Below are 26,325 nucleotides of genomic sequence, written 5' to 3' on the forward strand. Positions count from 1 at the left end.
CAAGGAACATCAAGTGCACAAGGGGACTCAAAATGAGATGGTGCTACAAATTTCGAAAATGAGTATGTGAATAGATGAAATGGTATTTTCAGCTAGGTAGAGGTTCCCAGTTCCATTTGCCTGTAACACTCTTTTGCCGGTTTACGGAAATTTCATCAGAAAATTTCGCCTGCTCTGACCATGTGAGTGACCAATTGAGCATTTAAGTGACTGTAAGATTGATCTAATAACTAAGACTGACCAAGTGGGTGACCAGGCAAGTAACTGTGTGAGTGACCAAGTGAGTGGGTGAAAGACTAAGTGTGTTCATTCATATGGTCATTATATATATAACTTCATCACTAATATGGCCAATCACACACTAACTTGATCACTCAGCCACTCATACATTTAGGGGCAGGCAAAATGTACCAGCAATGAAATGCATCTGTGGTAAATGTCTGAGATGAAAAATTCGGGGCGAAATGACCAGATCCTTCTTTTGACGACCCTTCATAGAGTGCAATGTACATGGGAACAGGTAAGTAAAAATTAGAATGAGTGATTCTAACACAGCAGAGGTGGCGGCATGAAGAAAACATTGAGAGCACTAAAAATTCCCAGGTGTCCAGTGTACATGGGACTCAAGCTCATATGTTTGAGGGGGGAGGGTACATTGCATTATATATCCATATTAATTATTGGGGGGAGGGAATGAAATAGCCCCAGGCACCAGTTCTTATGTAATACAGTAAAAAAAGAAAACAACTACTTCGCCGTAATCTGTATTTAGTTTCAAACAAATTGAGAAATGGAATGAATTGGAAAAATTCTGGAAAAACAATAAGGCAAATTGGCACATACACATAAAGAAAATGCCAGAAGGGAAGCCATCATTCCATATTATACACTTTAGCAATTATGAAGTCATAATACAGTTACGAGCACTTCAATGAAGACAAATTTTAATAAAAGAAACGGAAACAAAAATCAGAAGAAAAAAAAAATCAGAATCAAAAAGCATTTTTATTGTTAAACAGAAGAAACCGAGGAGGCGATTAATAACAACAAAAATACACATAAAATTTATTGAACGGCAAAGAACACAAATCCAATACACACAAACATATATATATTATAACGCATTTATAATCGAAATAACAAGGGATGCAAAATTATATCTGCACAAAAAAGAATCATAGTAAGAAAAAGACAGGCACTAATTTCCCCATTAAGCTCGAGATCAGTGATTAGCGAATGGAATAACGCATAGAAAACACAAAATACTTGAGAAAATGAAAACCGAAAGTAATTTTCAATTGGAACAAAATGAATCTGAAATCGATCGATTGACATGTGCGACATTTTTGTGATAAGCAGGTGTGCAAGCTCTTGTACATAGAATATCAAAAAACCGGGGGGTGAAAAATCCGTTTTGAGGATGTATGTATGTAAATATAGGTATTTATGTTTCCCGATATTCGGTATTACACTGTTCCCAAAACAATATCGTGCATGAAACACGTGGATTTAATTACACGCAGAAGAGCAAAAAGGAAAAACTTTTTTTTTCTCGGAGGAATAACATAAATTTTATATATATGCATGTATAACGACATCTAAAAACATATTCAAAAGGTACATATATATATATATATATATCATGTAACTGGGGGTCTGTTTATGCAAAATAGGTGACCCGTGCACAAAAAAACCACTATTATAAGCGTCTGTAGATGCCAACAAAGTTCTTGCAGTGCGGGCAACGGTGCTCGATGTCCTGACACTCTGGTATGCAGCAGGGAATGAGACAACAGCCCAACCAGCAGCTAGAATAAGAAAGAAAAAAAACAGAATGGTCAAAAGGTGATTATATATGTAGCATCAAAGTTTACACCCAAAATTTCAATAAACGTCATTGCAAGTTACATTCAAATAAAAATCGTGAAAATGTTTTGATTAACTTTACCACTATCCTGAACTTCATTCGTTCAAGGGAGAGGGTGTTGCCAATGCAAAGACGGCATAGAATTCAGAGGAATATTTATAGGTCGGATTAAGTAGGCTATGACTTTGTATGGCACGGGGTGCACAACCTTTTCAGTCCACGGCCAGATATGCTGTATTTTTGCCACTCGCTAGCCAGAAGCTTGTATAAAAAGCGTGACCATACAACCCATACTTTATGGGGCATTCCCGCGATTTTAGTTATTTGTTCCAACCTTTTAAAAATGTCCCGTTTTTCCCCAATTTTCAATAAGGCATAGTTAAATTTTGTAAATCAAGAATTAAAATCATTTTCATGATGCATTAATTATATTATGATAATTATGACTATCAAAATTAATTATAGTCAAATAAAAATATATTTATCTCACATACTTGTCAAACATGTATTTTTTTTTTTGATGAATTACATTTTGACTTCCAGTACCCATTCTTTTCTGCGATCGGCGATTTTTCAGGAATTTTAGCAATAGTTGGTAACTTTACTTGCTTTTGACATTTTTTTTAAAACTGTAATTGGAGTCTTTACTGTCCTTCGACATTTTTTCTAGCAATAAATGGCTACTTTACAATTGTTAAAATCACAATAAGAATTAGTAATACACTATACTTGTAAATAGTTTACTTAGGTTTTTTTTTGGCGATTTATCACATTTTTATGAAAGAAATGTGGTCAGCCTAGGTATTTATCGTGTTGTGTATATTGATACTTTTCTACCGGAACAACTATTGCAGGCCAGATGGGAGCCCAGAGGTTGTGCACTCTTGCTATTTGGCAAACCAGAGGAATGAATGGTCAAGAAAATCAGTTTAGAATGGGAGAAGGATGGTAAAACTTTTATAGCCAACAGATGGCAAAATGTAAATCTGCCTCTGCCTGGAAAGAGGAGCTAGGTCATTGAATGGCCGAAAGAGTGACATTAGAGAGTATGGTGTGAAGGCATGTGAGTGACAAAAAAGATGGACTAGATAAGAGAGCAACCAAAAGAGTGACCTACAGAGTTTGCAAGCATATGAATGACAAAAAAAGAGTGACCCAGAGAGTGAGCAAGCATTTGAATGACCATGAGTGTGGAATCGTGCAAGTGTGTACGTGTGCAATCATGTGGCTAAAACAATGGGCAAACATGTGGGTGACCAGAAGATGGACTATGTTGATGAACAACCAAAAGAGTGACCAAGCTTGAGAGTGAACAAAACCTAAAGCAGTGTTTCTTAACAAGAGCCATGGCATGGTATGGGCCATGACATCTGTCAAACTGGGCCATGAGTGGTTCACTGTTTAATTTTTACACATTTATTTCCCATTAGTCGTGTGTATGACCGCACCTCAAACTCGAAAAAAACAAAGCAATTGGGCTGTGGGCTTCGAAAGGTTGAGAACCACTGATCAAAAGTGTGAAAGTAGGAGAGTGAGCTAGAGTGTGCAAGCATTTGAATGACCTAGAGTGTGCAAGCATTTGAATGACCTAGAGTGTGCAAGCATTTGAATGACCTAGAGTGTGCAAGCATTGGAATGACCTAGAGTGTGCGAGCATTTGAATGACCAAGATAGTGTGAAATAATGCAAGCAACAAAAAGAGTGAAAACAGGTGAAAGACAGAGTGACCCAGGGAGTGTAGCAGGTGAGAGACCAAAAGAGTGATCTAAAGAGCATGAATGCACACAAAATATGGAAAGAGTGACCCAGGGAGAGTACTAAAGCATGTACGAGACCAAAAGATTGACTTAGGTAAAGAGGCATATTGGGGGTGGCAACGATCTATCTGTAGCGATAACACGCACTAAACCTAAAATACATAGATTTTTATTTGATTATTATTTATATCTATTTATCTGGTTGTTTTTACTTGATTTTATTTGGCCCTCGAAGAAGAATTTCTGAAGAATGGCTAAAATTATATGTGGAAAATGTGAGATTGATGATGTTGAGTTAAAGGATGGTATAAAATGTATCTCATGCTGGTCATCTTTCCACAACGCTTATGCTGATCCTGTCCCAACTGCGTCTATGCCTTCAAACGAAAAAGCAAGATGGAAATGTGCTAATTGTCTGGTGTTGCAGCGGCCGCGGAATAATAGGTCTGAGTGTCTATCGAATGTATCTTTGCAGACAGTAAATCCGGATCAAGTGACTCCGTGTTCAAGCACTGGTGTAAAACGAAAGGATCGTTTCCAACGGCAACTTGTGGATTCTAATTTGAAAAAAAGCAAGCATTACATGGAAGAGATGAAAAACTTGCAGGAACAATCAGATGAGGGTTTTGATATGAATAAGGGCATAAGGCTGCTGTTGTCATTACACATGGACTTGGTGGAAAACCTGATGAGAATCGACGAGAATACCGGAAATATACAGTCAAGATTGGGGAGGTTGAATATACGATCAGGTGCATGGATGAAAGAATAAAGGCATTAGAAAATTCTCATGTTGATCCAGCGATTGCTGCTGCCGAACCATCGACGAATTACGATAACCTGATGTCTAAGATTGATGATTTGGAGGATCATTCGAGATGGGATAATCTGGTGTTTTCCAGTATCGCCGAGGAGGAAAATGAAACAGTAAATGATTTGGAACTCAAAATTAAGAAGATCTGTGTCCACTGTCTAGGAATAAGTGATATCGTGATGGACAGAGTGCATCGTGTGGGAAGATCAAGAAACGGTGGCCCACGTTTGATCATTAGTAAGTTTACCTTCCACGCTCAAAAAACTTTGGTGCTACGAAACTGATCAAAACTAAAGGGAACAAATATCTACATCAATGAAGATTTTGTCATCGTACAAGAACTATTCGATATAAACTGCACCAATTTGCACAATCATTAGGATCTGCCACTCGATTTGAACGGCCGGGCAGCGGATCTTCTGAATCCAATGCCACAGTGAATGTTCAGCCAGTTTAACATTAGTGAATCCCTCGCAACCCGGAAAGAGATTTATAATGAAAAATCTAATACAGTAAGTAATTTTGATGTGAAATCGTTGATTTTTTACAATGTCGAGGGTCTAAATAACAAAGGTATATTTCCTAATTTTTGGAACGATTTGTTCTCGTATGAAGCATTTTGTTTGGTTGAAACATGGCATTTTAAATACTGCTAATATCCCTAAACTAAATAACAATTTTGATTTTATTGATCAATTTGCAGTCAAACAATCAACTTTTGGTTGTGCTAGTGGTGGCATTCTGTTTCCATATAATAGAAAATCGTTTATGAATGTGCATGTTGTTCAGAAAAATATATTTTCTATAATTATTGAATGTAATTTTATTGATATAGAAAAATGTCTCTTTATTTTTTCATATTTCCCTCCTGATAAAGAGTATGATGTAGACTTTATTGAATTTCTAACATATCTAAATGATCTATGTGAGGGTTATGTGTATACCATCATAGCTACTGATTCAAATGCCAGAATGGGTGAAAAATTATATTTTTCGTTTGAAAGCGATGAGTGTATAGAGGTCGATTCTATCGTTCCTTTAAAGATAAGGCAACTAATTTTAGGGGTCATCACATGATTTTGCTATTGAAAACAACTTTGTTTTACTAAATGGCACGAACGAATCGGATAGTGAAGGCGAATACTCTTATTTATCATATAATGGTGCTAGCACGATTGACCTTTGCTTTGTCTCTTACCCTGTTTATACGAACTTTTTTATGGATTTTGAAGTAGGAAAAAACTCAGCATCAAAACATATGCCGATAATAATGAAATTCATATTTCATACTGCAAATATATGTAGTAAATCTATTGAACCAAGTACCCCCTTTAAAAAATGTGTGTGGAAAGAATCAGGTAAAGAAATTTTCCAGTCCGAGTTGAATTTTTTGATTGAATCACAGGATTCTGATATTGATGCAAACCGTTTTGGAGACCTCTTAATTACCGCAGCAGAAAAAGCTGGGATGATTATACGTTTGGGGAACGGTAATCGTAAATCTAACTCTAGATCCTCCTCTCATTATTGGTTTGACAGGGAGTGTTCTCAGATCTGAATTCTTTGTATACTTGAGAAAACTTAGAACAAATTTTAATGAAATCAACTTGGAAAATTTCAGAAAGCACAGAAATTTATATAAAAAAATATGTGTGAAGAAAAAACAGGAATATTTGAGCAGTGTGAGTTCCACTCTTTGCCACACAAAAAACACTGTTGTTTATTGGGAGATTGTCAATAGATTTAGAAACAAAAAAGTAGTTTCACTCTAAATAGTGTCTCATTAGAAAACTGGCAATTGCACTACGAACGATTATTCTCGCAAAATGCTAATGATGAACAGAATATAAACCTTGACATTTCATCTTATTTAAATCCTGAATTTGATAATATCCTGGATAACGATATCTCGTATATTGAATTATGTAATGCAATAGGAAAAACAAAAAATGGGAAAGCTCATGGGAATGACCTAGTATTGAATGAATTTTTGCGGCACCTGACACACAGACCAAGGGAGATCTTGCTGAAAATCTTCAAAGATATTTTTCGTTGTGGTGATGTTCCCGAAAAATGGATGGATGTGATTGTATGTCCTATATACAAGAAGGGTGATCCTACAAAGCCAGAGAATTTTCGTCCTATCTCTTTCACTTCTACAGTCCTTAAACTTTTCACATCCATTTTAAATATTAGATTAAATACTTGGCTGAGTGACCGAACTGCAATTCTTGAGGAACAGGCAGGATTTCGAACGGGATACAGTTGCAACGATCATATTTTTACTCTCAATTATTTAATTCAGAGAAAATTATCTAAACCCAAGGGCCGCTTATACACACTTTTTGTTGACTTCAGGACGGCCTTTGACTCAATCGATCACACAATTCCTTGGTCTGTTCTCAAAAGAGTAGGCATCAGTGAACACTTCATCAGGATTATTAAGAATATGTATACTAATGCTACAGACAAGTTTTGGCCTAACAAACAAAATACAGGTAACCCGTGGAATTTTACGGGGAGAAATTCTTTCTCCTAACCTATTCAGTTTATATTTGAATGACTTAATTGAGTCCTTGAATAAAATGTTACCCAATGTTTACAATGTTACCCTTGTCTGATACCCAACCCCTATGGATCGGACAAGAAACAGCAGTCCACTGTCTCTTCTTTTATGCAGATGATACTGTTCTCGCATCCGAAAGTGTGTTAGACCTACAAAAGAAAATTAAAATCCTTGAACAATTTTGTTCAAAATATAGGTTAGAAGTAAATATTAATAAAACGAAGGTTATGGTGTTTCGAAGGGGTTGAAAGCTTAAAAAAACCGAAAAATGGAACTTCCGGGGAACACCCATCCAAGCGGTGTCATCCTATACTTATTTGGGAATACCGTTTTCTTCCTTTGGAAAATTCTCACTGGCCAAAGAATTATTTATTTCAAAGGCTAAAAGTGCTATTTCTGCGATTTGGCCAGTTCTCACTCAAACTAAATGTACATCAATTAATGTAGCTCTTAAGTTATTTTCATCTCCTGTGACTTCTGCTCTTTCATATCGCACTCCGATTTGGGTCACTGAATTTATAAACGACTTTCACGTAATTTTAAATATCTTCGCAAGAAAACTATTACACCTCCCGAGGGAAACACTGGGGTCCATTCTAAGATCAGAGCTTGGTTTACCAAGAATGTCAGTCCTTTTTAAAAAACTTTTACTTCGTTTCCTAATACGACTTTTGAAAATGCCATCAGGCAGACTACCGAAAATATGTCTGGTGGATTTGCTTAAACGGGTGAAAATATCTAGTGATAACAAACGTAATTGGGTACTATCAGTCTGGAACACTTTTGATGATTGCGGAATGAATTTTATAAAGGAGACCCAGGACGCCTCTATACTTGACAAATATATTCCACAAATAATTCAGATATCTTGCGACCAAAGTATACAACATGACTATTCATATATTTTGAACCAAACTAGTTTTCCCCAGTATAAATCCCTTAGACAAAATTTCGGTGTTGATAAATATTTATTATCCAATAAAAACTTAAAATATAAGAGAATTTATGCTCAGTTACGGCTGGGATTGGACAGGATCTACATCGGCGGTAATACACTAGCTATTTTCCTTCATTGTCGATCTTATAACTATTACAGATTAAAATATTTTGACTTAACTGCCCTATCACTAACAATGACAGAATTTCTTAAACAATACGAAATTAATTATGAAAATTTTTTTTTCTTCCTGTCAGATGTAGTAAGATTTAGAAATTTATTTGAACTCTGAGGGATTTCATTTGTGTAATGTAAGTCACTGGTCCATGGTAGAATCGGAGCATATGTGTGTATATATATGTGTATATATTGGAGTGTGTGTATATGATTTGTATATTCTTTGTATATTAATGTAAATCATTGTACCTACTGCATATGTAAATGGATGTAATGCGCAAATGTGCGTTGTAAATGCTTCTGAATTTTTTGTCACATGGCTGCTTTGCGAATGGTTTCTAACCATGAAATAAATATTCTATTCTATTCTAAAGAGGCATATCTTTTGGGTTGGGGCTAAGTGGACTATAGCCGAAGGTAGCAAGTTTAAGAAACGAGTGGTGAAGAAAATTAGACTAAAATGGGAGAAAAGTGGCAAAACCATAAATCTGTCTGATCGTAAAGTTATAGCTGCCACACATTCTTATAAACTAACAGGGCCGTAACCATAAACAAATATTTACTCTGTCGCGAATGCCATTACCTTTTTGATGCCCCCATCCCAGTAATTCTAAAAATGAGAGTCAACTGTATAATCAGTCAGATAGACAAGCTTTGGTCAAACATTGCATTTTGATTTCTGTAAGATCTGAGGGGAAAACCAAAAAAAATTTGGAATGCTATTCACAGGGTTGGGAAGGGATGCCAAAACAAAGTCTATTTTGGAGCAATAAAATATAGGATTTGGAGCAGTTTTAGAGCAAAGATGTGTAAATTGGAACAACAAAATTATTGCTACAAGTAGGGATGGGACGATTAGTGATTTGGTTGAATATTCAGTATTCTGTTATAATTGTATCAATTTTCTTAAAACTCATCACAATTACAAATAAAATTGGTGTTTTTAATTGAAAATAAAATTATTAGTTATTTCAAATGATTGATAATGAATGTTAATCATGCAATTTATTATTTTAATAAATATTAAAAACTGGTATTGAGGGATTTTTATTGCCATGATTTACTGACAACCAAATTTAATGATAATGTATTGTATTTTAATATTACTTACAGAAACAATTTTTTTTCAACACTTGTTGCAATTTTACTTCTAATTAAGAAAAAATGTCAACCAATATTTGCTCTCAACTAGTAATGCATTAAATTACGACTTATTTTCTTATTTTCCCCCTCTTCAGATGTTCTTTGCCTCTTTCAGTAGCTTAATATGGTTCTTGTCTAGGTACATCCTTCAGTTAGTGAACTTGTGTGCAATTCATGCTCACTTCCACCTTTTATTGCAAAAGGATTTTATTTTCAGTTTCATGCTTTCACTGTCCTAGAAATTACCCTTGACATAACCTTTTTCACAGGAAAGAATATACACCACCAAAATAAAATAAAATCAGTAAATTTTAAATTTATGGGGAAAGTTCCAATTAACATATATATATTTTTAAAATTAGTTTTATATACAAGTTTACAGATACTCGGCAAAAGGGCCGAATACCAAATAGCTGCTGAATATTCATCCTATCTCTAGTTGCAAGAAAAAAGCAATGAATTAAAGCATTAATTTATTTCCCATGGTGGGTGACCGAATGGTCCTGGGGAGTAGGGAAGGAAGCTACAGGTATAACATAGAATCCTATGGGTTCGCTTGAGTAAGTAGACTACGAGAGAAAAAAAAAATTCAGAAGAAGGGAGTGATGAAACTATCAGTTAAAGCAACAATATTTGGGATTTTTTGATTGATAACAAAAATTTGAAAAAGAAAAAAAACCCACAAAAATTTATTTAGAACAAAGCAGCCATATTTTCTTGACAAATTTTTCACACCAGTCTATTTAAGATGACACTTTTTGCTTACTGAGGTCACTATTTGCAGTCTGAAACAGCAGCAGTTTGAATGGGACAAAAATTTTCTACAAGTTTTCAATTTTTCATACTCAGAAAGAAACTGTTGCAAAATGGGAGAAAATTTTGGAAGAATCAACGCAATGTTTGGCGAGATTGGCGATTTATCACTCGTTATTTGGCAAAGTTGCGAAATTAGCATTTGTAATCCCGCTGACTTGCTCTTTTACTCGGCGGATGAAAATTTTTTTGTCACAAAAACATCGGGATTTGACGAAATAATGATTGACTATAGTAATTCCTGCTGCTTGTAGTGGTGACTTTTTTTCTTTTTTCCAGAACGGAAACTGACTCGCATTGGCGCTTTAAAGTTGAACGTTACAGTGAAACAGTTAAGTAGGTAGCCAGACCCATTTCAATTTAAATGGTCTACATCTCTTTCATCACACTATTGGCGTGATCACTGATAAGTATAAAGTTGAAAGACCATTTCAAACCATCTTCAGCTGCATGATCACAGATATTATCGAGGTTTCGTGATAGAAAGTCTGATGAGAGGCCGATAGTTTAAATAAGGGGAGCGGTTATCCCAATCCGATTTTTTGGGACAAAGTCAAACGCGGGAACTTGCCGGGAAAATTTGAAAATAGATTTGAAAAAAAAAAAAAATCTGTGACCTTTTCTCTAATTTCACAAATTTTTCTGGACTTTCGGCAACTCTTTGAACGAGAGACCAGATGGGTTATCAAAATTCCAAGCATACTGAGGCAAAATTCGATATTTTGGCAATTTTACGCAGAAAAATATGAAAATACGCCATTAGAACAGGATGGCGCAAGATGCTAATTTTGGCCCAGAGTTCCTACACCTGTATTCAGCTTCCTGATCTTGAGAAATATCGCACTGGCAGGGATTCATCACCCGATCAGTGAAGTGCATGATCTGAGATGCACAACTGTAAATTAGTGGTTAAGAAAACCTATAAATCAGGGTGGGGAACATATAATGCATACAAGATTGCTTGCCAGATGGCTGGCAAGGATGTAGGACTACACAGCACAATCTACTGACCTTTCTTGAATTGTCTCTCTAATACACAAACTTCACCATCACTCAGTGTTCCGACCATACACTAGAATAGCGTTTCTCAACCTTTTCGATGACATGATGGTCTTCGTTTGGTCAAATTTAATGCATCACGAATCCCTTGCCAAAATTCACCAACAAACAATTCCCTGACAACAGTCTGTCAGTGGTGAGTGAGTGACTGACAGTAATTGAGCAAGTGAATGCGTGACATATCTATGTTATAGCCCAGCAGAGAAGTCATTTTTAGTCTCAATCATCGTGTTTCCGTGATTGCATCAGATTCTTATGCTGTTCCCAGAGATTTCTGAGATAAGATTATTCAACTGTTGTGTTATGCTAATTCAGCTGTTATTTTTTGCAGCTGATTAGATCAGGTAATTCTGCATGGTCTGGGGAATTTCCCTGAAATACCGATTGTATGCTGCTCTCTCTCGCTGTCAATTCTTTGTTTCTGCAATATGAAATAAGTCACAGCAAAGGTGCCCCGTGCACCTCAGCACTCCTCGCGAAAATGTTTAATTCAGGAGGATTGAATGATGCTGTAATTATTTTCTGAATGCTGTTTCACTGGATTCTGTGGAGAGGATGCGGTTGGTGCCATATTCGATCACCATTTTGCTGATTGAAGGTCGTCGTGTCCAGATGTGCGGCAGCTGATTGAATTCCTTCTTTTAGTAATTAGGCTTCTGCAATGTGGACTTATGTGAATTCTGGTCTCTCCAAAAGGTTGCCAAAAACAGAGATGACATTGCGTGCTTGCTCGATATGAGAGTGTAACAGACGGTCTCTAGTTTTGTGGATATTTTTCTGATCACATCATTACACTGGCGAGACTGATTTCAATAATGACTATGGCATTCTAACTTAAATTTTGCAAACATTTAAATTCTGGAATTGTGATTATTGAAATCGATTTAAGGGAATTATTGATCGATTGTTGTAACTAAAATAAATTTAATGTAATAAATATTCAGATACAAAAAAAAGCAAAGCAGTGTCATTTACCATTGTTGTCTGCCAAAAGTTCATTTGGGAAAACAAAAATATACTGGGTATGCAAATAACGCTACAAATGAATATATGAGCGAGTAAGTGACCGAATAAGTTTGTAAATGAGCTAGCAGAAAAGTTAGTGAGTGACAGAGTAACCATATGAATGAGTGACCATATAAATAATCAAGTGATTGGGTAAGTAAGTGAGTAACCATATTAGTGATTGAGTGAGTGGATAAATTGACCAACTGAGTGAGTGACCATAGGAGTAGATGTGTGAGAAATTGTCACAGGTAAATGAGTTAGTGACCCTGTGAGTGAACTGGTGAATGAGCGAGTGTAATCTAAGTGAGTGGGTGAGTTACAGAAACTGTGTAAATGGCTCGTTCGCTCCCTGACTCACTTGATCACTATGTTACGTTGTTGTTAAATTTTTGATGATAAATGAATATTTCTTTCGCTGAATTGTATGCTGATGAAATATTGTTAGTGAGTTTTCCGCACACGGATCTTCTTGAGCATTCCCATCATAAGGTGTATCAACCTGTCAAACTAGAGGTTTTTGCGATAACCATCTTGATACCTGGCAAGGATGATGAAATGAAAAAAAAGCTTTTGCAGGCTACCACGAGATGCTTGTGGATCTTGAAATGTAAGATCTTGAAGGCAGAATATCATCTTTTCAAGATCTTTTGGCCTGTATTTATGCATTGGCACTGGCCAACTCAGGTTCCATTAAATTAAGTCATTTCAAAATGGTGCTCTACAAAATAATTATCAACGAACACTTACCCAAGAAGAAGAATGCCTCCAGACAATATGTATGTCAGAAGTCCGGGGAGAGGGAGAATCTCAGTAGTTATGTTGCAGGAGCAGTGCGGGCAAAGCATGGTGACTGGATAAGGTCCGAAATGAGTAGTTGTCATGACTCTTGGACTAGCTACAAATCAAAATGGATTATGTGTTAGTGATATACAAGATTCACCACCATAAACATCATTTCGCAAAGAATATCACACAGGTTTAAAAGGCATAAAAATGTGGTGTACAGAGAACGTCATGCAGGAAATGAGTAGTTGTCATGACTCTTGGACTAGCTACAAATCAAAATGGATTATGTGTTAGTGATATACAAGATTCACCACCATAAACATCATTTCGCAAAGAAGAATATCACACAGGTTTAAAAGGCATAAAAATGTGGTGAACAGAGAACGTCATGCAGGAAATACACTGCTCAGGAAAAAACATTTGGAACAAAAACATTTTGCACTGTGTATATGAAATTTCCATTAACAAAATTTCTTATGCAGATAAGTAAATTATCGCAAAATCAAAGGTAAATAAGCTTTATTTCGTATTTTATGGAGAAAAGTAGAAAAACTATCAGTAACTTGTAGGAACTCGCAACCCTTTCTCACCTGGACCAATACAAGATTACATGAATTTTCATGCTTATATAAGTAGAGTAAAAGTCTGTTATAACGAGTATGGCTTAGAATGAAAATTTTGCTATAATGAGGGATTGCAAGTGATTGTCAAATAGCTAATCAATATAGCAATTTTTGATACAAAAAAGTATTTGGTTATAGCGAGTTGGAAATTAGGAAGCATTCAGTGTAACGTCAAAATAATTTTCAGAAATGTAGGTTTTCCTCCTCTTTCTTCAAGAATTGAGCATGATGACTCTTATCGTGGCACGTGGTCCTCGTAAAAATTACTCCGAAGTACTCTTAACAAGGAATAGACAGAGAAAGGTCAAATTGTTTGAACCCCCCTATTCATATTTTTTTGGGTTTATATTATTTAGCGATACACATGGGATATGAGATGATTTCATTAGGCTTTTGCCCATGGGCGGAGATACGGGGGGGGGGCAGCGTCAAAGGTGGAGTCGACTGATCTAATGTATATGTATATACGAATTGACATCATCATCATCTTGCGCCCCCCAGCAATAATGACCTTGCCCCCCCCAGACTTTCAAGTCTTTCTCCGCCTATGCGTTTGCCTCTCCCAGTGATTAGAACACAATGGGGACCAGAAATTGCAATTGAAGTTCATTTCTGAATGTGTGAAAAAACTTTCTAATTAGAGGAAAATGTTGACTTGATACAGCCATGAAATCAAGCAGTGGTATAATGATTGAGACTAATACCCGATATACACAGGCTGTTTAGCAGCATGAAAGCACACCACTAAGTAGCATATGTATCTCGTGCCTAGGAGATTAAGATCTTACAACTATGTCTTAAAGAATTAACTGCTGTGAGATCACAAAACAATTTAATGAACTAGAGAGTTTTGTTCATTCATTAATATTAGAGCAAAATGATCGAAAAGACATTTCAATGCAGATAAAGCAGCAGTTTTCAAAAATTTTATAACCTGAGAGAGCAAAAAATAAGAATTCGCTTATAACAAGAAGTCTGTTATAACAGACTTTTATTGTATTGTGTTGAAAGATAACAACCAAAATCTTACCCCCTCCTAAAATTGGACCCACTACTATGGGTTACGCTAAAGTCTGTGCTTGACATATTTCCTTGATTTTTCATGTTCCTTGGTACCCTGTGCTTAAGCACCCACATTGAACAATCCCTTCAGATCACAGAGAGATAGATGTTGAAGCGTTCCCGAAGAAAGGGTGCATCTGGAAACTTTTTTTTTCCTTTTCTTAAAATATGCATATCATTGAACACCCACAGCACCACAGCTTCAAAGCCACAGAATATAACTATACAAATAACTAATTATCACATAGATATTGATAAACAGTCTTGTTACTTATTTTAATGACCACCCCACTGTAACAAACTGTAGCCCTCCTCTTGATTGTTTATTTCAGAGACTTTTCAGGTCCCATCCAAGGGACTCTGGAAGTTCCAGGAAATGTTCCTTCATTCCCATGATGAGAAAGAGGGGAAAAAATTTTCACTCTATAAAAACTTTTTTATAGAATGAACTGAAAGAGTCTTCACGAGAATGAGAGTGGAGGATAGCCATGAGTTCAATCCTAACGAATAACACGCATGTGCAGGGCTATAACTAGGCAAGTGCAACAGGTGCACCGGCATAGGGCCCCACTTGGAAGGGGTCCCAGAATGAATCTAAATGGGCCAGAAGGGGCCTAAATTCAAATTCTTGCACAGGGCACAGGAACAGCTAGCTACGGCCTTGCACATGTGCATAATTGTACATTACTGTGTGAGTAAAAATTATTTCGTGAAGAAAATTTGATAATGATTCCTTATGAACTGACCAACCAGATGGTGTAATTCTGATACACTAAATTACATTAAACAACATAGTTTACATATGCTATTTGGGGGGGGGGGGGGGAGAATGTATGAACACTTACGAATTCCAGGAGGCGATGGAGATGCATAATGTCCTGCGCCACCAAATTTGAAATGATAAACTTCTGGAAATGGAATTTCATAGAATTAAAACAGGAAACAGCACATTAATGACAGAGAATTAATAGAATATTCTCATGGTAAACTATCACAACTCTAAAAACTACAAAATACCCAGGCCTTGTTGTTTTTTGTAATGTAAGCAATTATGTCCCCCTCCAGGGGAATCTGTCACAACTGGAACCATCAATTATGGGTAGGGTGGGGGGGGGGACGATTCTTCTCAATTTATAAAAAAAATTTTTTTGCATGTCAAACTAACTTAATCAATAGATCATGGTGCTGCAGTTGTCAAGGCATTATTTCTAAATGTAAATGAGATCACCTAGGGCAGAGGTTCTCACACTTTTCCCACCCACGGCATCCCTTTTCCTTATTCAATGCTTATCCGCAAGCTCCGCCGGCTCCTACGAGCTGCTTAACAAAGGATATTTTGAAAACCTCTGTCCGTATTACTGCTCCACAGCGCCTCTGACAAAGGTTGGAGGCGTACAGTTTCGGAACCCCTGACTAAGGGTGTTTCCTGATAAATGATATCGTCTATCAGTTGTTTTTGGTTTTTTACTATAGGTTTTTTTTCAATATTTAAAAAAATTTGAAGACCCCAATTTTTTTCTGATAATGAGAAGAGCCCTATTAGTTAGTGTTATTATAAGTGGATGTAATGAAGATTTTAAAGAGATTGGAGTTTTGGTTTTGCACCTCACCTGAAGGTTTTTATTTTAGTGGGCAACGTCTACCCATAGGTAATTCAGGGTCACTTCACCCATTTTCTACTTGTCATTTTGTATCAGAGCTATTTATTCCAATTAATAATGCCTACATGGAAAAAAATCACAAACAAGTATGATGATGATGATGGAGATTTGGAAGTTTCTTTCCTGAGAACATGTGATAAAGGGAAATCTTTCACTTTCCTCTCAGGTGCGGGATGAAGCGAGTGTTCTTTTCAACGACACTGTGCTCTAGCCAACCCTCCCTAAAGAGATTCCCAAAATGTCTTCCAGTTCAATGAAGATTCCTCTATATAGATATTAGGCTATAGTACCTAACAATTTCAGATTACATTTTTTTCTGTTTAATTCATCCAATTTGAATGGTCTAAGAGAGTTATGAGAACCTTTTTCAATCAATTCATATGTTTTAAATATAAAAGCTTCATTGCTTTTGTCGTCATTGCGGCCATGGGTGGGGGGTCACATTGCCTTAAATCCACTTACAGCCTTGTTACATATGTCATGGCCAAAGCTAGAAATCTGTCAGGTCACACGGCCAATGTTCAAATTTTGGGCTTCGGCCAGAAAGTTCACAAGGTGGCTAAAGAAATGGCATGATTTGAAATCATCGTCAAGTTCATACATTTTTTTGGTAATTATGATTAGCTATTGCAGCCCCTAAAGATCAAAGGAATCCCAATATTGATATCTTAGGGCAGTGATGGACAAAATTTTCCAGAAGTTGGCCAAAAAACAAAAAGAAACACTTTTGGTGAGCCAGACATATTTTGACATTGATTCATAACTGAAATTTTTATGCTTAGAAATAAAGTGAAGGAAAGCATTGTTTACTTTGAAGACTGCCACATTCATTTCAGACACTTCATTGCAAATGGGAATCAATGGTTTATCTTTTATAACTGCAAAAAAAAAGTAGATTTCGATAATTAAATGCATATAGTCCCCTCCCCTAATGCCAAAGAGATGGAGACTCGCAAATTTTCACTGGTTTATCAACTGGTTGAATAGCTTATTTTGCTATCTAAGATTTCCAGAATCGCTGACATGTATCCCCTGTTGAAACATATTTTACATAACATTTTAGGAAAATGACATCCATAGAGTAACATGGGTAGAGTAAATATTCAAATGCCATTTCTTAAGTTTTGAAATTCGCACACTAACGTTTCTGGCATGAAGGAAATGAAAACGAAAAAAAAAAATGTAAGCGGTATAGTCAGGCAGGTATAATTTTGTAAAGATTGCACTTATTGTTTTAATTTTGTGGGTGTGCCCGAAGAAAGCTTACTGAGTCAGAGGAACTTTGGTGAAGTGAGCATTGCTGTGAAGCATATAATAGAGTAAAAACGTTTGCCTATGTGCCTTTAGATTCTGATTTCCGTAGCAGATTTAGCATTACCCAGAGAACACCAGGGAAGGTTCGCTACTCTACACCCACAAAAAATTTCTTGGTTGTATGACCTTCTAGATTAAATATGAATAAATGAAAAAACGATATATCTTGGCTATGAGATATTTACAATATTTAGATTTGAGATATTTACATTTTCCTCAATTTTTTTTGTTCATGATACTTTTTGAAGCATGTAACGCCCCCCCCCCCCGAACAAACACACCCTAAAACTGCATGTTTTACACATGAATCATGATCTATGGGGCTTCTGTTTCACGCTACAGTATGCACATCTTCTTTGTATATCTTCCACCAGTATGTGTTCCATGTTGCTGCATCTTTTTCCCTCGGAAATATGCACTCTATAACGGGGTGCATCTCAGGGGTTTGAAGAAAGTTGTCTTTTCAGTGACGGGATTCCAGATTTCCCCATCATGCAGAGTGAATAAAGCAAAGTTAGGTGGAATTGTTTAGTAGTATCAATGTCTTCGTCAGTCAGAATTTCCTGACATCTGAATCATACATCAGTGAAATCTAAATCGTCATTCGGTTCAGCAACGCATTCTTCACTGTCACTGCTCTCCACATACTTGGATTCATTATCCAAAGGCAATTTCTGTAGCATTTTCAGTGCTTCAAAAATGCTCAGGCAAATCCGAGACATTAAAAAACTAATAAAAATCAAAAAAATATCTCTCTGAACTACTATTATATTAGAAATATACGAAACTCAGAGCTAACTAAACTTCATACCTTTAAAATGAGAGAAAAAAAGAAAACGGCTCCAGTGAAACTCATAAATAAAATAAACCAACTGATAAAATTACCCTTGACATTCAGAAAAACTCCCCCGTAATTTCTTAGTTGATAACCCCACTGAAAATAGAAAAAAGAATAAGGAAAAAAGGAAACAGCTGCGCTGCTCTTGTGAAATCTGGGCTCTGTGCTCTTCTGACTCAGTCAGCCCAATTCAGGCACACTGGAATTTTAGGCAAGTTTCCAATGTAAAAAGTTAAAACAGAATAAATGGATTGGTCTACAGCGAACAAAATAACAGGAATCCCCCCCCCCCCCAGCAATCCTTTTTAAATCCGAAAGGAAAAAAAAAGAAAAGAAAAATAAGGGTTTTTAAAAAATAAACACAGGCCAAAAGTATGGATCGGCTTGTGTGGCACTGTTATCTCTAATGTTGATACAGAATAAACTAATTTCCATTTTATTTATCGCTTATTTTCAGTGTTTGAAAGGAGGATTTTTTGGGGTGAGCCCAGACTAGGCACACTGACTGAGTCCGAAAGGGTCAGTGGCATTTCTTTGACAGAAGTGTCTCAAAATAGTGAAAACAATAACAGATTTCCGATTACCTAATGTAATTTCCTATGAAAAAGCCTTTTTTATATCAAATTTTAAGCAAAATTCATGTAATAGGGTATGCGAAACATGATTGAAAAAAATTTTTTATGAATGAAATCTGTGTTATTTTCATGGTGCATTCAGCTACTAATATGGTGCAGTTTATGAACCAAAATCTAAAGGACTGCATGATATGCTCATGTTGCACTCACAAATCTGTTGATGTAAATGTGAATTTTTTTTGAAATTTCAAATTTTTTTTTCTTCACATTTCAATTCGTCTACAAAAGACTAATGCGAGAAATACAAGTGGCAGACCTCAGATTTTGGTTCATAATCTTGACAATATATGTGGCAGAATGTCCCATTAAAATTAGTAATGATACAACAAATAGATTTAATGGAAATCGTGTTTCAAAGTCAAGTAAAATGTCAAACATAACATTTTTCATTAAACGCATTCGAAGTTTTTATTTACACTTGAATGGAAATGCACCACACTAAAGTTGGTGTAACTTCGGTGTCATACAAACAAAACAGTCTGTTTTGGAATCACAAGAAATAGGGCTTTTATGAAAAATAAAAATCAATAGGCTTATTTTCTTCCTAAACAACGTTAGATCCCTTAATTTGTTTTGCAAACAGGAGGAATCCTTTAAAATAAGAACCTCATAAATCATGTCTATGAACCAAACATAAAAATTTAATTTTCAACTTTCAACCAACGTGTAATGATGAAAAAAAATTTCATTTTGCAGTGGTCAAGGCCAACCAGTATCAGGAATTATAGGTGGCGCCCGAGATCTGCTCTCGTGGCAGTAGTGTTCAAGAGTTGTTCCAACGAGGAAGTTGTTGTCATGGCATCCACGTCATGCTGTTGTACTGTAGGCACTGTTATCTCTCCAATGTAATTTGTGTTTTCCTCGAATAAACTACGTTCCAAACAGCATGGGTACAATTTTAATTTTAAAATCTGGCAAAAGAAAGTGACGCTAGTTGATGAAAAAATGTTATTATCATTGATTGAGTTGCCAATTTCCAGACTTGTTTGTTTCTTGAAATCTCTGTATTTTCGTCGAGTATACATGGTGGTCAGCCTTGGTCAGGGATTTTTCATTTTTGCAAAGTACAATTTGAGGATCCAGGGATTTTTTGAATTCGGTTTCTGACTGAAAGATTTTAATAAGGATAAAAAATCGGAAGCATTGGCACCTATGACAACTTATTCACCAAATGACAAATATGAACGGAATTTTTGTAAACAAACTAGGGATATTTAATCACAATGAAAAGAAAACATTACATATTTTATTCCCTACTATATTAAGTGGAACAATAGCAAAAAATTTGAGACTTATTGTACCGCTCGCTATGATGTACAGTCGTTATTACATTACCATGGACACCATAACAAATATAACATTAATGCAATGGCATTCATGTCAAAATGTCTAGATACAAGTGTATGCAAGTTTCCGATGGTTCCAACATCTGTGACAATCAAAAAATAAAATACAGAGGAAATAGGTGATTGCCAAAACACACTCACCTGGCTGGTATGGAGGCGGATGCGATGGTCCAGTATAAGGTGGTGGCGGTCCTGCTGCAGGAGGTGGAGGAGGAGGAGCAGCAGCAGAGGTGGCTGTATCGCCTGATGCTTTAGAAGCCATGCTTATATTTCAACTGGGGGGGAAAAAAAAATACATGTAATGAAATAATACTGAAAACAGTAATGAGATAGTGCATCACGGTATTTCATGATGAAGTGCCAAGGGATAAACTGTGAAGCTAAAAAAACTGGTACAGACGAGCATATGCAAATATGGGAGAAATGCAACCAATCACCATAACTACTTGATACAGTCATCAAAGCCTATATGAGAAGCTACGGAAGCTAGATTGGTTTCTGCCACCACAATGTGATGTTATCACGATTTAAGTGACTCTGAACGTGGCTTAGTAGTTGGTGTTCGTGGGATGGGTTGCAGCACTTCCGAGATAAAGATGAAATTTGGATTTTCAAGCACTACTATCGCAAGAGTGTATTATGGATATAAGGAGAATCCAGGAAAAACACCTAAAATCTCAGACAGATGTGCAGGCAGAAAAGGCCTTGATGAGACAGGACTATCGACAGCAGAGAACTAGTTTAAAGAGATAGATATACAACACTTTCTTTCTCTCAAACTGAGTGCAACTCAGGTCCATTGTCACATGCAATTTACTACCTAGTAAGTTGTGCCGGAAGTCTGAGTGCATATTCAGTGTTGTGTCTGATTTTTCAGTTATGCCACCTACATTTTAAAAGTGAAGTGTGATGACTAGAGAGACCATACCTCCCACATTTCCTGGGACAGTCCTGGTTATTTCAGTTTTTTTGGGTGTTTCGACTTTTTTGCAAAAATGTCACGTATTTTCAACGAAGACAATTTGACTTTTTATTCTTCAAATCAGCGATTAAAATTATCTTCCCAACTCAGGAATTACATTACGATAATCAAGACTTCAAATATGAATATTAATCTCACATTTGTTATGTTTTTTTTTTAAAACTTCATCACAATTTGAAGTGCCGTTTCATTTCCCGTATTTAGCGACTTTTCTGCAATTTCCCCATGGTTGGCGAATTCGCTTATTTGTGACGATAATTGGCATTGTCCCATATTTTTCCGTATTTCGAAGCCCAATTTTTCATATTTTTTTCAAGCAAATATGGTCAGCCTAGCAATGACTGAACATTTGTACTGTTTATAGGCCTGTTGCTCTCTGTGGTGAGACTTATTAACAAGATATCAGCTCGTATTTGTGCCTCGACATTGGGAACCAGAGAAAACCAACTTCAGCCGACTACAATTGTGGCGCCAGTGGGGTTTGAACCGGAGACTTCATTATGCAAATCCATCACTATGATCACTCGGCCACCACATTGACAGATGTGCAACATTACCACATATTGCTATAGATCTCAATGTTAGGGCATCAAACCACATGTCAGTGTATAAACTGTATAATTGCCCATCCAACCAGTTTTTCTGGCTTAAGACCCATTTACATGCGGTAAGTGATTAAGTTGGTAACTAAATTTTAAGTTTGCGATTGTTCTTGAAAGTGTCCAAACGATAAGTTGTCAAGTAGACGCTCATTGGATAATTTTTATGGAGGCCAAGAGCAACTAGCGCATGCGCGCTTCAGTCTACTCAAATCTACGGAGGGAGAGAGATGCAACACGCGGGAGAATAATAGTAATAATTTTTTATTAATCTGGCATTCAGAGAGGCGTTTTTTTTAAAGCTCATAGCTTTCGTAACAATGGATGAAGATGATCCAGTAGAACTTACGAATACTGTGATCAGAGCCACATTATACAATATTTTTTTAAAGAATATAAATTTATTCACTTTCACTTACACAAGGGGGGAAAAAGAATACACAACATATTATAAACTTATGTAAATCATTGAGAAGAAATATAAGATTTCTCTATTTCTCCTCTAAGTTGTAAATATCGATTATATGATATTTTAATCGAAGTTAAAGAGGAGATAAATTATGAATTATGTAAGCCGAAAATGCGGGAGAAGCTTCTTGGCATTCGTAGGAAATTCTAAGGGTTAAAAATTAAATAACATTCATTAAACATAAAAATTATTTCCAAATTTTCGAAATTATTATTATTTTTAATTTAATCTAGATGCTAGGCTATCTTTATGTTAAATATTTGATTATGTATTTTTACAACAGATGGCAGCAAATTCGTTCTGGACGAAAGAAATATTCGAAACCCTTCCAATTTTTAATATATAATAAATCCTCCACATCAGCACCCGATATATTTTTGAATCTTCAATTTTTTTTCAACTCCTGACATCACGTCGACAGAATACTCCATAGCTTTTTCTAACATCGAATAATTTTTAGCTTGTTTGTTAAGGTAATTTTCATCAAACTTGAAGGTTGTGTCCCTCTGGCCACTTCACCATCGTGTATTTCCGTGAAATTCTAGCAAAATGGTAAGAGACGACAGAGCATAAACAGCTCCATGCTTGAGATCAAAATAACCCCCCCCCCCCCACTGAGAGAGAGCAAAAAGACCCTTCTGAGTGGCAGGCCACTCCCACTGGCGCATGCACATAGGTCTACTTAACCGGAAAAAATAGAACCATTTTTATTTCACTAAATTACTAAATCACTTGTGCACTTGCCATTTACTAACTAAAGCAGTGTAAACAGCCCTTATCGTCTGCATACATTGTATTTTGCAACTCAAAATTTAGTTACCAACTTAATCACCTACCGCGTGTAAACGAGCCTTTAGTCCGAGTGGTGTGGTGGTAAGATGTTTGTCTACCACAGTGGAGGTTGCTATCACAGTCCCAGGTTCAAACTCCAGGAAAATATAGATAAGATATTTTCCTTCACGAGCTTGAGGCGACCACCAACAGATGGCACATTCATTTCCAACCCATTAATGACAGTAAATTGAAATATAGCGATATGGCCAAAGTTAATGTTTGTTGGTGATAGTTTTTCCGGCTTCACAGTGTGTATTCAATATTATTATATTATTACCATGGGTACTGCAAGCATAAAATATTCTTGAAATCTTGAGTACAGATACATACAGTTGAACTCAGTAGTAACAGTATCCAAAGAACTGCTAAATTTTTGCGGTTCTAACACTGTGGTCAAGATTTTCATGAAATTCATTGGAAGTATATGTTTCAATAAATGAAAGCAGACCTGCACCACGTGGAAAAGGGCAATTACATTTGAAATAAGTGCTCTAAAGTAAATTTTTGTAATTAATTGAATAATTCTCACTTAAATATCACAGGACAGATCATTTGGTGTCGCCCAAGGTCATTGGGCGTCGTGGCATGCATTGATCCAATGTGATTGGTAAACATTCTTCCAGAGACTATTAGTTGACTGTTCACAGAGAAATATGACATCATGGCTGCTGGCACATCATAATTCCAAAGCATTGAAACAAATCCAGAATATATGCAAATCAGTGATACAATCAATGATGATTGGCGGCCCTCTTCAATATAAAAAGCAGTAACAGCATTGTCTCTTTGCAATCGTATTTGATCATTTTTGTCGCACCACGGTCATTTTCTGCACACAAGGGCTAATTAGACCGGGACCTACAATTTATTGCCGATTCCGAATGGCAGGCTTGTTTATTATACTCATCGAGGGGTTGGTGCGCTAACCCCTCGACGGGGGAACTCCCTGCGGTAGCAATTTTTTGCTGCGGTCAAGTCGCCGTTTTTTGTTGTACCCCTGTGTCAGGAAAGTTTCCTGACAAGGACGAACCGGGTATCAAACTCGCGACACCTCTAAACATCCTTCGGTACTTTAGGCGAGTTTCTTATCGACCGGGCTACCGCTCCCCTTGCAATCGTATTTCTACTTCACTTGCATTCAGCCATACTTGCTGGTTAACTACCCCTAGGGGGTAAGAATGTTTTGGAATACCTCTCAAGTCCTCCATGTTCCCGAACTTCTAATTCTAAGGCTGTTTCCACATCATCTAAGGCTTCCCAAGGTAAAAGAACAGACGAGTTGGTTTCAAAATCCAGCTACGATGAACTGACTCCTGGTGATTGAAGATATGGACAGACAATATGGCGATATAAATTTTGTCAAAATCTGTAAAATTTCTAAATCTAATTGTTAAACATTCTGTGGAAATTGAAAGTAATTATACAGAGTCCAGTTCTTGACTATTGTTGCGTTGTCTCGTGATCCTGGTTGTAGGGCACGTGGTCCATCACAATATCACTAATTTGACATTGATGTTTCAAGGAAGAAAATAACATACAATTTCTTCTTTGATAGCTAATTAACACTCATCATTTAGCAGATTTGTAATACAGCGAAACTTAGATTTAGGAGAATAATTCTTTATGTGAATGTGCTCAAGATAAAGGAAGAGAGCCTTTCATGGGTTTGTGCTAAGTATGCCCCTCCACGGCCTCTTAACGAATGGGCCTTAAGTCACCTAAACTATCAGTTTCTTTTCAATCAACCCACACATACATACAATGTAGTCAAACAATGAAAATGCTGGTTGAAACTGGTCTCTCAAAATTCAAAGAAATTTTTTGTTTGTTAAACTCAAAATCTGCCGCATTTTCTTGCCAGTAATATGAGTCGTCTCTCATTCATCGAGTCAAAATATGAATGAAATTTTTGCTGGTCTTGGGAAATAACAATGTGTAACCAGATTTGACATTTAAATTGACCTGAAAGCAGTGTTATCCAAAAATACAATTCTGAATGGAAACAGCCATTTCATCATCAACATGGGGGTCCCCAAATACAAGCACTACACTGAGGGGGACCCTGGCCACAACAGGTACAAATGGGACCCTGGGCGTGCCCTTGGAAATATTCTTAGCGCAAATTATATGTGACATTAAATAGACTACACATCAACGAATTATGATCTCTATGACTATACAGTTGTGATATTCAATGTCATTATAATCACAGCTGCTTAGTCGTAAGAATAATATATGAAATTTGATAACTATTAGAGCTGTCGCATTGTCTATAGACAAAATAAGCAATCTTTAATAAAGAACATCGTAATGTAAAAGCATAATATTTTCAATGCTAAAAGAGATACAACTGATAAATGATTATAATGACGACGACGACGAAATTAATGATAATGATCTTACCCAGCAGGAACAAACAATACAAGCCCCTTTTTATCAATCTCCAGGTGTTTCGGAAAATAGAAAACGGATGTTTCAAACGGAAAAGAAACAAAGATCTTAATCGGATCACTGTTTTCAAAAAGCTGGCAATAAAATTCAAAAAGAAACGCGTCGTTAGTTAATTAACTGAGGGGAAAAATTCATTACGATGATGATGATGACATAGTTGTTGTCAAAAAAAAAAATAGAAAAATAACAATGATTGGATTGTTTTGTTAGAGTCGAAAGACGAGGTCTTCCCACCTTACTGGAAAAAGATGAATTAATCTCTTCCGCCAGAAAGAAGTCGGAATAAAACGCCATTGAAGGGGCAAAGAACATGTGTGGTGTAGCAGTGGTAGGTAGGGACTCCAAAAAATGGCTCGGGGATCCATGATGTTCTTAAGTCAGCCACCTCGTTGGGCAATTTGCCTGTTGTGGCGTTGTATTTGTATTTGTATAGAGCAAGGCGAAAGATTTTCTCTGCCCTCAGAATGCTTTTTTCTTTCTTTCGGGAGCGTTGTTTTTTTGCCTGAGGTGATTTCACCATAGGAATCGGCATTGAGTTTTGTTTGCATCCGCGATTTTCTTTATTTCTGAATAGAGAGAAGAGG

General features: G+C 36.4%; 1 protein-coding gene across 1 annotated transcript; it reads right to left on the reverse strand.

Moving 5' to 3' along the window:
• Positions 1-986: 986 nt before the first annotated feature.
• Positions 987-25,921, reverse strand: LOC149084752 (lipopolysaccharide-induced tumor necrosis factor-alpha factor homolog). Its single transcript, XM_089235182.1, has 5 exons — positions 25,694-25,921; positions 20,548-20,681; positions 15,458-15,520; positions 12,889-13,036; positions 987-1,808 (listed from the first exon to the last, which is right to left on the reverse strand). Exons 2-5 carry the CDS (start codon positions 20,666-20,668, stop codon positions 1,700-1,702), a joined length of 441 nt encoding a protein of 146 aa, XP_089091308.1. The 5' UTR covers positions 20,669-20,681; positions 25,694-25,921; the 3' UTR covers positions 987-1,699.
• Between the last annotated feature and the right edge of the window lie 404 nt (positions 25,922-26,325).

This window comes from Pholcus phalangioides, unplaced genomic scaffold (assembly GCF_987345545.1).
Source record: "Pholcus phalangioides strain wild (caught in Gottingen) unplaced genomic scaffold, Ppha-v1.0 ptg000008l_1, whole genome shotgun sequence".
Taxonomy (NCBI): Eukaryota; Metazoa; Arthropoda; class Arachnida; order Araneae; family Pholcidae; genus Pholcus; species Pholcus phalangioides.